The sequence below is a fragment of the Oncorhynchus mykiss genome, chromosome 1, assembly GCF_057628025.1.
Source record: "Oncorhynchus mykiss isolate SJ-2025 chromosome 1, ASM5762802v1, whole genome shotgun sequence".
NCBI lineage: Eukaryota > Metazoa > Chordata > Actinopteri > Salmoniformes > Salmonidae > Oncorhynchus > Oncorhynchus mykiss.
Window position 1 is genome coordinate 23,482,883 of NC_143022.1, and position 15,600 is coordinate 23,498,482.

The 15,600-nt window shown below is 40.3% G+C and overlaps 1 protein-coding gene across 1 annotated transcript; it reads left to right on the top strand.

The window, feature by feature from the left end:
- The first annotated feature begins 1,155 nt into the window (after positions 1-1,155).
- LOC110508905 (twinfilin-1) lies at positions 1,156-14,944 on the top strand. Its single transcript, XM_021589846.3, has 9 exons — positions 1,156-1,310; positions 3,647-3,727; positions 3,934-4,112; positions 8,474-8,569; positions 8,933-9,037; positions 12,514-12,639; positions 13,038-13,188; positions 13,361-13,482; positions 13,739-14,944. Exons 1-9 carry the CDS (start codon positions 1,286-1,288, stop codon positions 13,904-13,906), a joined length of 1,053 nt encoding a protein of 350 aa, XP_021445521.1. The 5' UTR covers positions 1,156-1,285; the 3' UTR covers positions 13,907-14,944.
- Positions 14,945-15,600: the final 656 nt, after the last annotated feature.

The window sequence follows — 15,600 nt, forward strand, 5'->3', positions numbered from 1 at the left end:
CACTGAACAAGGTTTTCCTATTGGATTTTCCCTGCTGTATTCCTTTTCTTTTTATCCCAAAAAACTCCATAGTCCTTGCGATGTCAAGCATATGCATAACATGATGCAGCCACCACCATGTTTGAAAATATGAAGAGTGGTACTCGGTGATGTGTGGTGTTGGATTTGCTCCAAAGATAACGCTTTGTATTCAGGACAAAAAGTAAATTTCTTTGCCACATTTTTTTGCAGTGACATATTTTGTTGTTGTTTTGGCCCCGTACTCCAGCACTTTGGATTTGAAATGATACAATGAGGTTACTATGAGGTTACTACTAAGTCCTCCCAGTTTAGGGAACCAAAAGTATTGGGAAAAAATCACTTATTTGTGTATTAAAGTAGTCAAAAGTTTTGTGTTTGGTCCCATATTCCAAGCACACAATAATTACATGAAGCTTGTGACTACAAATTTGTTGGATGCATTTGCTGTTTGTTTTGGTTGTTTCAAATAATTTTGTGCCCAATAGAAATGAATGGTAAATAATCTATTGTGTCATGTGTCACTTTTATCGTAAATAAGAATATAATATGTTTCTAAACACTTATGCATTAATGTGGATGCTACCCTGATTATGTATAATTCTGAAAAAATCATAAATATTGATGATTGAGAAAGTTATAGAGGCATAAATATCATATATAATTTGTATGTCTGTAATTCATTATTCACAATTCATTCAGGATTATCCATAATCATGTTAGCATCCACATGAATGTAGAAGTGTGATGTGGGCTGGTGTGGCTGAAATGCCTGGGCTGAATTTTTGTCCCAGTCTGCCCCTGGTAGCATTGCATCACAAAGAATAGGCTACATTACAAAAGTTACAAATGTAACATTGTAAATGTAACATTGCATTTCAGTCTAGACTGGAGTGGAAACAATGGAACAAATGTGGCATCCCCTCATGCTAGACAGAGTAGTAACGTTAGACTACATATATACAGTCATTGGTAGTAGCCTATAAAATAGCTAGCTCCTCCAGTCCAGCGTGTATGTGTAGAATGTCAATAGACTTCCCGAGGTCAAAGCGCATTTGTTGTTTACCATTTAATTAACGCAGGAATTTAATAATACGATTTGTTGTATTCCTCGTCGTCACCCCGCACCGTTGAACCACGTGACCTTGCTGATGATGATGATGATGATGATGATGACGACACATGAATTTAGCCTAGTCCGCTTCCTACTTCCTTATCCTGGCTTGGTTCTCTGCTTCATCAACCTTTCTTGCGATAAAAATACAAAATGTCCCACCAAACGGGCATACAAGGTAGCTATTTCATTTAAGTTATATTGTCGCTATCTTAGCATGATTGAACTGTATACATCTTAATTGAAAAATCTGTTTTTAATCGATGTGCAATGTTTTACTATTTATGTACTGTAGTACAGTAACGTTAAGTACTAGCTAGCGACGGTAGCTAGCTAGCAACTATCTGTCATAATTGATTTGATGCTCTGCTAAGAAGCAGCAACGGTAGTTATGTAGCTAGGTGTCCTAAAATAACCGTGTGTGTTTGTCTCTGCTTCTACTCGAGTACAAAAACAACATTTTGGCTTGGGCAACGCCTTCATTGAAACATCTGGCACTCAAATGTAACAGACATTTACATGAAAAAAATGAGCTGACAAATAGCCTAAACCAAAGTATCTGCTTTCAACCCAATGACAGATACCAATATTGTATTTTTCATTTGCACAATTATTGAAATATTTATGCAAGTGATACTGAAGTGTGTGTGTGTGTGTGTGTGTGTGTGTGTGTGTGTGTGTGTGTGTGTGTGTGTGTGTGTGTGTGTGGGGGGGGGGGGTTTGACAACATGGATGAGTGAGGATCCTACTCACCAAGCAACACGCACACGACTTGGGTTAAAAGGTTAATACGGTGAACTTGATGGACATGCATGTAAAATAGTGGTGTGCCACATTGTTCAAATCTATGAGTGGGAAGGAGATTGCTGTGGGTCGCATGCGTTCATCCTACTATTTGCTCAGTATGGACTTATGTGAGAGATAGGCATAGGCCAGGGATGGGCAACTCAGTCGGGGTTGTGATATACTGTTGAGAGTTAAAATAATAGAATATACAAGCTGCAATTTAGAAATGTGATTGTCCATCAGCAGTCACTCAATTAGCCCATGTTAGCAAAATATTTTTAGATTGGTAAATTAGTCTAACGGCCAGCTATCTGAACTTGTAATAAGCATGGTCTAATTACCAACCAGGGAGTAGCCCATTGACCATCAGTTGGTATATTAAAAACTGCAAACATTTGCTTCCATCCTATGGCAAAAATGTATAGAATTGCAGGAAATTAGCTGTGAAAATGCACATTTCTTTCCACCCCATGGCAACATTAGTAGAATTGCATTAAATTAGTTATAAAATTGCAGGAAATTAACGTTAAAACTAAATGTATGTATCACGAGGGGAAGGGGGGTATGGATGTTGGTACACAGACCCACGAGCCACTGTGGCCCCTTATGAGCAATTTCCAAACGCCTGAAGGTACCACGTTCATCTGTACAAACAATAGTACGCAAGTATAAACACCATGGGACCACACAGCCGTCATTCCGCTCATGAAGGAGACACGTTCTGTCTCCTAGAGATTAACGTACTTTGGTGCGAAAAGTGCAAATCAATCCCAGAACAACAGCAAAGGACCTTGTGGAGATGCTGGAGGAAATCTCTACTCAGATCACTGAGTATCTATATCCACAGTAAAACGAGTCCTATATCGGGTGCTTTGCTGCAGTAGGGACTGGTGCACTTCACAAAATAGATGGCATCATGAGGGTGGAAAATTAGGTGGATATATTGAAGCAACATTTCAAGACATCAGTTAGGAAGTTAAAGCTTGGTCGCAAATGGGTCTTCCAAAACTTCCAAAGTTTCAATTTAGACAACAAATGGCATACAGACAACAAAGTCAAAGTATTGGAGTGGCCATCACAAAGCCCTGGCCTCAATCCTATAGAACATTTGTGGGCAGAACTGAAAAAGTGTGTGCGAGCAAGGAGGCCTACAAACCTGACTCAGTTACACCAGCTCTGTCAGGAGGAATGGGCCAAAATGCACCTAACTTATTGTGGGGAGCTTGTGGAAAGCTACCCAAAATGTTTGACCCAAGTTAAATCATTTAAAGGCAATGCTACCAAATATTAATTGAGTGTATTTAAACTTCTGACCCACCGGGAATGTGATGAAAGAAATATAAAAGCTGAAATAAATCATTCTCTCTACTATTATTCTGGCATTTCACATTCTTAAAATAAAGTGGTGATCCTAACTGACCAAAGACAGGATTAAATGTCAGGAATTGTGAAAAACCGAGTTTAAATATATTTGGCGAAGGTGTATGTAAACCTCCGACTTCAACTGTATATGTTGACCAAACTTCTGTGGCAAAGATTGTTTTAAATAGATAAGGCTGAAGATAATTACATGGTTTGTTCTTTGGAAGGTTTTAACATGGGTTTAACAGCTTGAAAAATTTCTTTAAGCCCAATTTCAGTGATGAGGCTTCTACTATGAAACATCCATATTAGAACACATTGCATGTTTGTGCCGATACCAAACTCACTCCCCCACTGTTTTTCTAGCTGGTAACGACGTGAAGGACATCTTTGCCAGTGCGAGGTGTGGAGACCAATATCGACTCTTAAAGATTGTGATTGAGGATGGTAAGAAGTGTTTGTTTTACTGATCTGACCATAAACATATCTAATGTTTGTCACCAAGGCTGTCTCTCAAGGATATATTACAGATCTTTTTTTAGAATTAAAACAGTTTCTGAAATGTTGGAAAGCACAGAGAGATTCTATTCACCAAAATTATGTTTTCACTTTGAATCTTCAGCCACTAAATTCTGATAATATTTGTGTTACAGAGCAGCTAGCTTTGGGCGAGACCAGGCAAGCATCAAAGACATGGGACCAAGAGTATGACTCGTTAGTCCTGCCTCTACTACAGGACGACCTGCCATCTTATATCCTGTACCGACTGGACTCCTCCAACAACCAGGGCTATGAGTGGATCTTCATGGCCTGGTCACCTGACCACTCTCCTGTAAGCAACTCCTCTCACACACAGATGTCATCTTCCGTTTGCTAATTATGTTGCACGTTCATGTCAATGACAAGTCTCTTCATGCTCACGACTCACAACAGACCCTTAGCAAACATGTTTTGTGTTTATTACTGATTGTTGTTGGTTATATGTAGTTTGTAAAGTGCAAATGTGACATTTAGCTTTTGACCACCTCTGATACAGATAACATCACAACTGTTGCAAATTGATGTAATGGCAGAGACTGAAAGGAATTTAGCATTACCAGATTGAATGAGTTGGCACAATTAAGACAGATAAATGAATGATGCACAGAAAAGGAGAGAAATGTGCCCTGGCCTACACTGGCTGTACCAGGCTGAATAACATGGGGCAGAGACTAGAGACCGAGGGAGTACTGACTGCATCCTACTCTAGCAGACAGGGCTCGACATTCCTACCCACTATCTGTAGGCTGAGTGCCACAGGTCCAGGCTTGTCTGGAAAGCTGCAGAGGTTTCAAATCACTTGCACATGTTCTAAGACTGAGTACAGTTACATATACACCAGAGTTTCCAATAGCTGGCTTTTGGAATCATTTTTATTTTTTTGAAAAGCTGATAAATAATATTGGCACTGGCCAATTGTCTGGGAGAAGAAATAAAGTCCCATTGCGAAATAATAATACTCTTTAGTCTATTCATTGATGGAAATAGCAGTTTATGTAAAAACATTTGACTGGTCATGCATTCCGGTCTGTGGGTTAATTTGCATAATTTAGTGGAATTGAATTGGTGCGTGTATATTCATTATATCTTGGTTACTGACTTGCCTAGTTAAATAAAGGTTAAATAAAAATATATATAAATGTAAATATCTCATCACACATGCACAGCATACAGAATCAAAGCCTTTGAGCAGAAAATCTGTCAGTCAGCGCTTTTATAAGCCCAATCATTGTGCAACAATTCTAAATGCAATCCTGTGTTAAAAATAGTTTTTGGGCAAAGATTAAAAATAGCTACTATTTTTATTTCCCAACTGATAATTGAAGCATGCTTCCCATTTACTTGCCTTTTCAAATGCATAAGCAACGGAAGGCAGGCTTCATCATCGCGTCACACACCACTTTGGAAACGTATAGCATGTCCATAAGGCTAGGGGAAACTGAGCTTTCCCCAAGTAAATTGAATTAAATTGCCAAAATTATATAGCCTAATTAGCCTACTCATGTCTATACAGAGCTAAATAAAATAATTCAAACCATACTACTGAAGCATGATTAGGATACAGTGGATCATTACCTTCCCCTAGCCTTAAAACATTAATAAGTTGTTTTAAATCGCATTGCCTAAAGTCGGAAGGAAAGGTAGCATGCTCAATTTGGGCAGCGTGTGCGGTAAATACCAAATAGATGATTGCTGAGTTGCGACTGTCAGTGAAAAGTAGAGACCCAACCAGGTATCGCAATATTTCTAAATTAAATTGCGGGAAAACATTGCGGGAAAACAAGAGAAGACAATGAAAATACTATAATCTGTCTTTTAGTTATCACAATTGTAACTTAATTGAGCGAACAACAGTAGGCCTATAGCCTATCTTATTGGCACCAGCGGAGAGCATCGGCCATACCTCCGGTGAGTACGCAGTTCACATATTCACTCTTTATCGTTGAGTCAGTGGCACTTAAAAGTCTGTTTTTGGACAAAAAATTCCTCCAGTTTAGATGGACGTCATATTCTATTCGTGTCTCCCCTTTTCGTAGGCCTATTATATGGACAACGGCGTTTTTATTGGTCTGTTTGTCAGTGTCAGCAGAGTAGGCTACCCTATAATTTGTTGTTTTAAGAAATTAAGATTCTGCTAATGTCTCCGTTCATATAAAGTGTAGTAGCATTGCATGAAATGTGTAATTCCCATGCAAAGAAATAAGAAATGTATCTGATATAGCCTATAGCCCAGGCTTCTACGCTATAAGTGCTCAGCCATGCAAAAAACTGTCTTTTTTGCAAACAGTGATTTAGTTATATTTACAGTGCATTCGGAAGGTATTCAGACCCATTGACTTTTTCCACATGTTGTTATGTTACAGCCTTATTCTGAAATGATGAGGAAACTTCTATTTAATCCAAACTACACACAATACCCCATAATGACAAAGCGATTCAAATTAAAAGTGTGCAAATTCGTGAAAAAAACAAAAACAGAAATACCTTATTTACATAGGTATTCAGACCCTTTGCTATGCGACTCAAAAATGAGCTCAGGTGCATCCTGTTTCCATTGAACATCCATTGAGATGTTTCTACAACTTGATGGGAGTCCACCTGTGGTAAATTCAATTGGACATGATTTGGAAAGATACACGCCTGTCTATATAAGTTCCCACAGTTTACAGTGCATGTCAGAGCAAAACCCAAGCTATGAGGTCGAAGGAATTGTCTGTAGAGCTCTGAGACAGGATTGTGTCGAGGCACAGATATGGGGAAAGGTACCAAAAAATGTCTGCAGCATTGAAGGTCCGCAAGAACACAGTGGCCTCCATAATTCTTCAATGGAAAAAGTTTGGAACTACCTAGAGCTGGCCGCCCGGCCAAACTGATCAATTGGGGGAGAAGGGCCTTGGTCAGGAAGGTGACCAAGAACCCGATGGTAACTCTGACAGAGCTCCAGAGTTCCTCTGTGGAGATGGTTGTTCTTCTAGAATGTTTTCCCATCTCTGTAGCACTCCACCAATCAGGCCTTTATGGTAGAGTGGCCACACGGAAGCCACTCCTCAGTTAAAGGCACATGACTGCACGCTTGGAGTTTGCCAAAAATCACCTATAGGACTTTGACCATGAGAAACAAGATTCTCTGGTCTGATGAAACCAAGATTGAACTATTTGGCCTGAATGCCAAGCGTCACATCTGGCACCACCCCTACGGTGAAGCATGGTGGTGGCAGCAGCATGCTGTGGGGATGTTTTTCTGCGGCAGGGACTGGGAGACTAGTCAGGATCGACGGAAAGATGAACAGAGCTAAATACAGAGAGATCCTTGATTAAAACCTTCTCCAGAGCTCTCAGGACATCAGACTGGGGTGAATGTCCACCTTCCAACAGGACAACGGCCCTAAGCACACAGCCAAGACAACGCCGGAGTGGTTTTGGGACAAGTCTCTGAATGTCCTTGAGTGGCCCAGCCAGAGCCCGTACTTGAACCCGATCTAAAATCTCTGGAGAGACCTAAAAATAGCTGTGCAGCAACGATCCCCATCCAACCTGACAGAGCTTGAGAGGATCTGCAAATTTGCTTCCTCAAACTAGAAACTCACCCGCCGCCTATGCATAGGCTAGTGATTTTACTCTCCGCTACTCGTCTTGTTGGCTGAGGAAAAGTGAATGTGGACAGTTATTCTAACATCTTCAAAGTGGGCGGTAAGGACACGTCATTGCATCCTCGATTTGCATGTTGTGTTACAAATAATTACCATAATGTAAAGGTGATTTCTGTCATTCTGAACACCGTGGGTGGACACCCTAATCAGGGTATACACCCAATGCATATGGGTCTGGGAAATTTCTCAATTGTCTGGTGCCACCTTTTCATAACGGAAACAATACTCCCGATTTATTGTGGATAGTCAGATTAATATAATACTTTCATTAAAACGTTTACATGCTTTTCAAGAATAATGATTTCCCTAATAGTCCTGTTTACACGGACACATCTGAAATCAGGCCACTTGATGCAGAAAATTGGCAATCAAAATAAACGTTATAACACAGCGACCATACTATTTTTGTGAAGCAAATTTTATTCTGAGTTCGGACATATAACGTTTGTGTGAACTACTTCTAAGATGCATACGTTCAGTTGTTCCGAACTCACTGCACTCGCGCTAAAGAGGGAGGCTCGCTCGGCTGTTGCTCACACATGCGCAGATCAAATACATCGCTGGAATGTGAATTAAGGTGTTCACATGTCCTAATAATTCAAAAGGTTTCACAGAACACCAGGTATTTTAATCGGCGTATGCTTACTTCGATTTTGACCTTACTCCAATTTGAGATACGGTTTACATTACTATTGCATAATCTGCCTACTGCCATAATCAGTTTAATATAGAAATGATTAGTGTGCATGTAAAAGTACTCACTGAAACATCCAAATGGGATGCATTTATTTAGTGTTTATCCAGGCACAGTTTACTCTCCTAAGGGGAAAAAGAATGGGGACTTATGTTGCGGCAGCAAGATAAGAATCAGAAATCAATAAAAAACATTACTAAAATCACTGAATGTCATTGAGTTATAGAAAGTGGATGGTATAGTTAAATGTAAACAGACTGCTTTTCCAGTACCCTTTGTGTATTCACTAATACATTCTATTTCAAACAGGTGCGACATAAGATGTTATACGCTGCTACCAGGGCCACACTAAAGAAGGAATTTGGTGGGGGGCTTATCAAAGATGAGCTCTTTGGCACTACAAAGGTTGGTTAGATTATCTGTATTAGCCTAGATTGTGTTGTGAAATCCTCTTATGCCTTTCTGAAATGAACTTTGAAGATCAGATTTTCTGTCCGTTTTGTCATTCAGGTTGTTGTAATGGAAATATGGAAATTATTTTAGATCACAAACCCCTGAGGTGCCTTATTGCTGTTATAAACTGGTTACTAACGTAATTAGAGCAGTAAAACTAAACGTTTTGTCATACCCATGGTATACGGTCTGATATACCATGGCTGTCGGCCAATAAGCATTCAGGACTCGAACCACCCCGTTTATAATAGTGTTTATAAAAGGCTAACTGGTTAGTGATCCTCTCTCCCCTCCTGATTATCCCCACTCCCCCAGGAGGATGTGTCTCTGAGTGGCTACAAGAAGTACCTGGTGACCAAGGCGGCACCACTACCACTCACTGCTGCTGAGGAGGAACTGAGACAGATCAAACTCAGTGAGGTACACACACAGAGAGAGAGAACAGTATTCACACTTCCTGTGATGTTTAAAAGTGATTCTGTGCAAAAGTAATTCTGTTGGTTGAAAGTGTCATTGTTAAATGGGTGTCGATTCAAACCTTTAAGCTTTGAAACCAATACATCTAGACAAATGTATCTTAATAGTGGGAGTGATTCTGAGCAACTCATAGCAACATGTACGGTAAACTCATAGCAACATGTACGGTAAACTCATAGCAACATGTACGGTAAACTCATAGCAACATGTACGGTAAACTCATAGCAACATGTACGGTAAACTCATAGCAACATGTACGGTGAACTCATAGCATATGCTTTGAATTGTGTTCAATCCAAAAGACAGTCTTGAATATTAATGACGGCTGGTGATACCTAACCCCCATAAGACTACAAGGTCAGCAATACAGCTGTGCAAAATGCCGAACTGGCACTAAGAGTCACTGGATAGGTGCTGTGATTCATTAGAACTACAGGAAGTTGGCAGATGGACAACTAACCGCAGCACGTAGCCTAGGGGTTAAGAGTGTTAGGCCATTAACCGAAAGGTTGCTGGTTCGAATGCCCGTCTGCCCTCGAGCAAGGCAGTTAACCTCCAACCGAAACGATTCCCTGGGCTCCGATGACGCGGACATCGATTAAGGCTGCCCCCGCACCTCTTTGATTCAGAGGGGTTGGTTTAAATGCGGTAGACACATTTTAGTTGAATGCATTCAGTTGTACAACTGACTGGGTATCCCCTTTCTCTATTTCCCCTGTATGGGTCGAGACTCATGGCTATATAAATAGGTTTTTTTCGTGTGTAAAAAAAAAATAAGTCACAATGCAATGTAAGCAATAGGATGTTGTTGTTGAGATCTCCCACTAAATACACTGGTCTTGAACTAAAATGTTCTGTATAGTCAGCCTACACGAGGGGCCACCTTTGAAAGTTGATGAATGATCATTCATTTGCATTGATACTTTGCAATAATTCTGTCCAGGAAAGCACTTGGACAAGGTCACACCACTGCCTGGGCTTGGCTCCACTGATAAGATCAGGGTAAACTGTTATGTGATAGCCAGTGCTTGACTTGCTACTAACAATGAAGCTTGTCAAGTTTGCTTTTCTCTTGGTAGTTGTGAGATGTGATTAAACCAAAGAGAAAGTAACACACAGTGGCTCATGATTCCAACCAAACCAAAGTCAGCCTTCTTAAAGAGGAAACAACCTAGTTGCTGTGACTGTCTGACATGAACAATGTCTCCAACTCTGTATAAGGAAGTGGTCTGAGAAGCATTCAGTCACACTCCTAAATACAACCTATAAAAAGCTAGACAGGCGAAAACAGGCTAGCATTTCTCCCATAAATTTCTTAACAAATTATAGTTTTGGCAAGTCGATTAGGGCATCTACTTTGTGCATGACACAAGTAATTTTTCCAACAATTGTTTACAGACAGATTATTTCACTTCTAATTCACTGTATCACAATTATAGTGGGTCAGAAGTTTACATACACTAAGTTGACTGTGCCTTTAAATAGCTTGGAAAATTCCAGAAAATGGTTTTATGGCTTTAGAAGCTTCTGATAGGCTAATTGACATAATTTGAGTCAATTGGAGGTGTACCTGTGAATGTATTTCAAGGCCTACCTTCAAACTCAGTGCCTCTTTGCTTGACATCATGGGAAAATCAAAAGAAATCAGCCAAGACCTCAGGAAAATAAATTGTAGACCTCCACAAGTCTGGTTCATCCTTGGGAGCAATTTCCAAACACCTGAAGGTACCACGTTCATCTATACAAACAATAGTACGCAAGTATAAACACCATGGGACCACGCAGCCGTCATACCGTTCAGGAAGGAGACGCGTTCTGTCTCCTAGAGATGAACGTACTTTGGTGCAAAAAGTGCAAATCAATCCCAGAACAACAGCAAAGGACCTTGTGAAGATGCTGGAGGAAACGGGTACAAAGTATTTATATCCACAGTAAAACGAGTCTTATATTGACATATCCTGAAAGGCTGCTCAGCAAGGAAGAAGCCACTGCTCCAAAACCGCCATAAAAAAACCAGACTATGGTTTGCAACTGCACATGGGGACAAAGATTGTACTATTTGGAGAAATGTCCTCTGGTCTGATGAAACAAAAATAGAACTGTTTGGCCATAATGACCATCGTTATGTTTGGAGGAGAAAGGGGGAGGCTTGCAAGCCGAAGAACACCATCCCATCTGTGAAGCACGGGGTTGGCAGCATCATGTTGTGGGGGTGCTTTACTGCGGGAGGGACTGGTGCGTTTCACAAAATAGATCATGCGGTTGGAAAATTATGTGGATATATTGAAGCAACATCTCAAGACATCAGTCAGGAAATTAAAGCTTGGTCGCAAATGGGTCTTTCAAATGGACAATGACCCCAAGCATACTTCCAAAGTTGTGGCAAAATGGCTTAAGGACAACAAAGTCAAGGTATTGGAGTGGCCATCACAAAGCCCTGACCTCAATCCTATAGAAAATTTGTGGGCAGAACTGAAAAAGCGTGTGAGAGCACCGAGGCCTACAAACCTGGCAGAACTGAAAAAGCGTGTGAGAGCAAGGAGGTCTACAAACCTGACTCCGTTACACCAGCTCTGTCAGGAGGAATGGGCCAAAATTCACCCAACTTATTGTGGGAAGCTTGTGGAAGGCTACCCAAAACGTTTGACCCAAGTCAAACAATTTAAAGGCAATGCTACCAAATACTAATTCAGGCTATGTAAACTTCTGACCCACTGGGAATGTGATGAAAGAAATATACAAGCTGAAATAAATAATTCTCTCTACTATTATTCTGACATTTCACATTCTTAAAATAAAGTGGTGATCCTAACTGACCTAAAACAGGGATTTTTTACTCTGATTAAATGTCAGGAATTGTGAACAACTGAGTTTTTAAATGTATTTGGCTAAGGTGTATGTAAACTTCCGACTTCAACTGTATTTATCATTTATTTTCCTGGAGAGAGAGAGAGACTGCCTTGACTAAATTGATGGATAAACCCCACAATCCTTCTGGTCCATGAGGTGGGTGCACTGCTGCTCAATCAAGTGTACACGACAGAGCCTCTAATTCCGAGGGAACCAGCAGGGCTCTAAAAATAGGTGCAATCCATCAGTATCATCCCCTTCTATTTCCAGTCTTTAAGGTGATTTTATCATCACTCCTGTCTCTCCTGTCCAGAAATAGAAACATCAGCCACATCAGTCATTATCCCCAATGTGGAGAATCTGAACAGGAGGAAGTAAGGAAGTACATGTTTTGGATTTGTTTGCCTCATATCTACTTCATATTAATTTAAGGTGGCCAGTTCTCCTCAAAGGGACTTCCTGGTTAAATCAAATATTGATGGAATCACTAGCACTACCACTAGAGAGCTGTGTGCTGACTATGGTAAAGGTTAAGTTGTCTTACGTTGTTTTGTCTGTGTTGTGTTCAGGTGCAGACTGACATCAGTGTAGACACCAAGCAGCAGACACTGCAGGGGGTGGCGTTCCCCATGCATGGAGACGCGTTCGAGGCGCTCAAACGATTCAGAGACAAGCAAGTCAACTACGTACAACTTGTAAGTACTTCTCTTCCTCTGTCGCTTTTCCAGGTGAGTCAGTTGAGAACAAGTTCTGTTCCTCTTTTATCCTCAGGCTTCTCTGTAGACTGTCAAAGGAATTTTGGAGTCAGGAGTTCTATTTAGAACAGTACGATGTGGTTCTTCTTTGTTTACCAAAGTGTCATTGTGTCAGTTCTCATTGAAATTCAAGGGCTTGTGTCACAAGATCACATTTGGGGACAAAGGCATAATTGTGACACGTCGAACCGGCTCTGCCTTTTTCTCATAATGTGCATGTTATCAAAAGAGCTATTCAATAAATCACACAAAGATGAAATGACATTTTATTAGAGCGTAATTGTCCAACTGTCATATCTGGTTAATTCATAGTACGGTTTCATATCTACTCTCGATAGGAAATAGACTTTGCCAAAGAACTCATTAGGTTGTCTAACACTGAACCAACCGAGGTGAAAGACCTGCCCAAGAGGATCCCCACAGAATCTGCTCGCTATCACTTCTTCCGCTACAATCATTCCCACGAGGGAGACTACCTGGAGTCCACAGGTGAATATATTTACATTCACTGTTTTCACAAAGAACAATAGAAGAGAACCAACTGAAGACACCAAGCACAGCTGTCATCATACCTATATACAAAATACATCTTTCCTATTTACTGCATTGTATATCTGTGATTGTGATGAGACATCCTCCATTGTTATTTTGCCTTTTGCAGTGTTCATTTATTCCATGCCGGGGTACAAGTGCAGCATCAAAGAGAGGATGCTCTATTCCAGTTGCAAAAATCCCCTGGTGGACATGGTGGAGAACAACATGCAAATTGACATTTTGAAGAAGGTAAGGACCGAAAGATCAAACAATTGGTGTTAACACCAATACAAGTGTTCCATGTGTCTTAAGGTTCATAAAAAAAGTCAGTAGGTTTGGTTCAGGTTAATTTAGTTTCAATTCAGGATGTAAACTGACACTATTATTACATTTATTTCTCAATGCGTTTACTTCCTAAATTTACTGAATTTATATGGAATTGACTCCAACCCTGGTTTGGTTAACAGTCCAACGCCTCACTATTTGTGTGTGTGACTGTTCATAGCTCGAGATTGAAAGTGGGGAAGAGCTGACTGGTGACTTCCTGTATGAGGAAGTTCATCCCAAGCAGCACGCACACAAGCAGGCCTTTGCCAAGCCCAAGGGCCCCGCTGGGAAGAAGGGAGGACGCCGCATCACCAGACCGCCCGGAGATGGAGAAGAGGATGACTAAACAGAACCCCCCCCCCCACACACACACACACACCCACACGCTCCATAATGGAACATTCCAAGAGATGGAGGGAAAGATTATTTGAAACAACCTCTTGTAAAAAATAAATTAAATAAAAATAAAATAAAATAGAAAAACTTCTAAACCCTCGAAGCTCACCCAGAGACTGAACTATGCACGCCAATGGACAACTGAGCTGAAACACACTTGAGAATGTCCATTTGTAGCCTGCGATTCATTCAAAGTATTTTACAGAGCTATTCAGAGGTTAGAACAAGTTAAGTAAGAAAGGTTTTTACACTGTTGCCGAGAATAAAAAAAATATGTTAGTGTGACTAATGTGAATTGTGCCAATGTGACGAATCCTCCATGAGTTGAGTTCACATGCTTGCAATCATTCCTTGCATTCCTCTTAGATCAATGCCAATTTGTTATGTGTTTCCTGTACCTAAAGTTGATAAAATGTCTCCATCAATATGTGGGCACAGCTATGAAGAGGTCCAAACCCCACTTAAAGATGTAATATTTGCTCCTGTCATTTTTCTTATTTTTAAAAAAATATTGGAACATTTCTTTTTTGATAACTGTGGTTTACATAAAACACATCTGCTGAGAAACGTATTTTTCTATGCAAGTGCTGTACATGTTGTAGGTGTTCTGCTCTGTCTGTGATGAAAAGGTATTGTCTGTACTGATCTGTCTATCTATAGTGTCAATGAGGGTCACGTAACGGAGAGAACAGGGGCTTCCACTATTTCATAGCTCTGATTAGATTCGAGGAAGCTAAGTATGCTACTGTGCCAGCTCCTATGGTGTGAATGCAAGGTGGGAGTCCCAGAGACAGTGATTCCAAATGGAATTTCTTTCTGCCACAGTCAATTGTCTACTGATTTATTGTATGGCAAATCACTAGTTTAACACCTCATCTTCGGACAAGGGAATACACTCTCATGAGAACTGTCTTGTTTGGTCTTAAGTTGTTTATTTTTCTTAAAACAGCTGCTTTTTAAAAAGGAAAATAAAAATATTTACATCAAACATACAGTATGCTCTATTTTTCCATATATATATAAAATAAATGCTGTTTATTCCTAAAGCAAAAAAAAAATACAGAAGACTTTGTAAAAATGTTGGTCACTGCTCTAGAGCAAAGTAACCTTGTTTAAGGAAAAAGTGTGAGGTAAGGGGTCGTCTCCCATGTTGTCTGCTTCCCTCTCAGGCCCCAGCTGTTCTAGTGAAATGCTTTTGACAACATCTTCAAGCTCCGTCAGGACCTATTAAGATATTTACATTATTTCAATGCGATAAAGACAATTAAGCACATAGTAGTAAGCGTTGGCTCCCAACTATAACTAAGAAGCACAAAGTACCCATTGATATACCAGTGGAGACAGTACTGTCAACTAAAGTGCTAGCAACTGTACTGGCATCACACACCTCTTTCGTCAGTGGCTGTTTGTTCTTTCTGTCATTAAGACAGCATCCTCTTGTCCTCCAGGGCCATTTCTTCCTCATCTATCTCATCCTTCATGTTCATCTGTGTCAGTCATAACAAATAATACCAATCAACAGCAGCAACACATCCTTCAGCTACTGCTTATTGTGGTAACTACACTGACATGAGATATACAACTCTGTCTGCCATCTACTGTATACTGTACAAATGTGGCCTTATGCTCAACAGGGAGCGAAGA

What these genes read in the sequence shown, in the direction of transcription:
- LOC110508905 (XM_021589846.3), top strand. Translation starts at nt 1,286, where the DNA reads ATGTCCCACCAAACGGGCATACAAG. An exon ending in GACAGATCAAACTCAGTGAG is followed by an intron (nt 9,038 to 12,513) that starts GTACACACACAG and finishes TGTTGTGTTCAG; the next exon opens with GTGCAGACTGACATCAGTGT. An exon ending in AAATTGACATTTTGAAGAAG is followed by an intron (nt 13,483 to 13,738) that starts GTAAGGACCGAA and finishes GACTGTTCATAG; the next exon opens with CTCGAGATTGAAAGTGGGGA.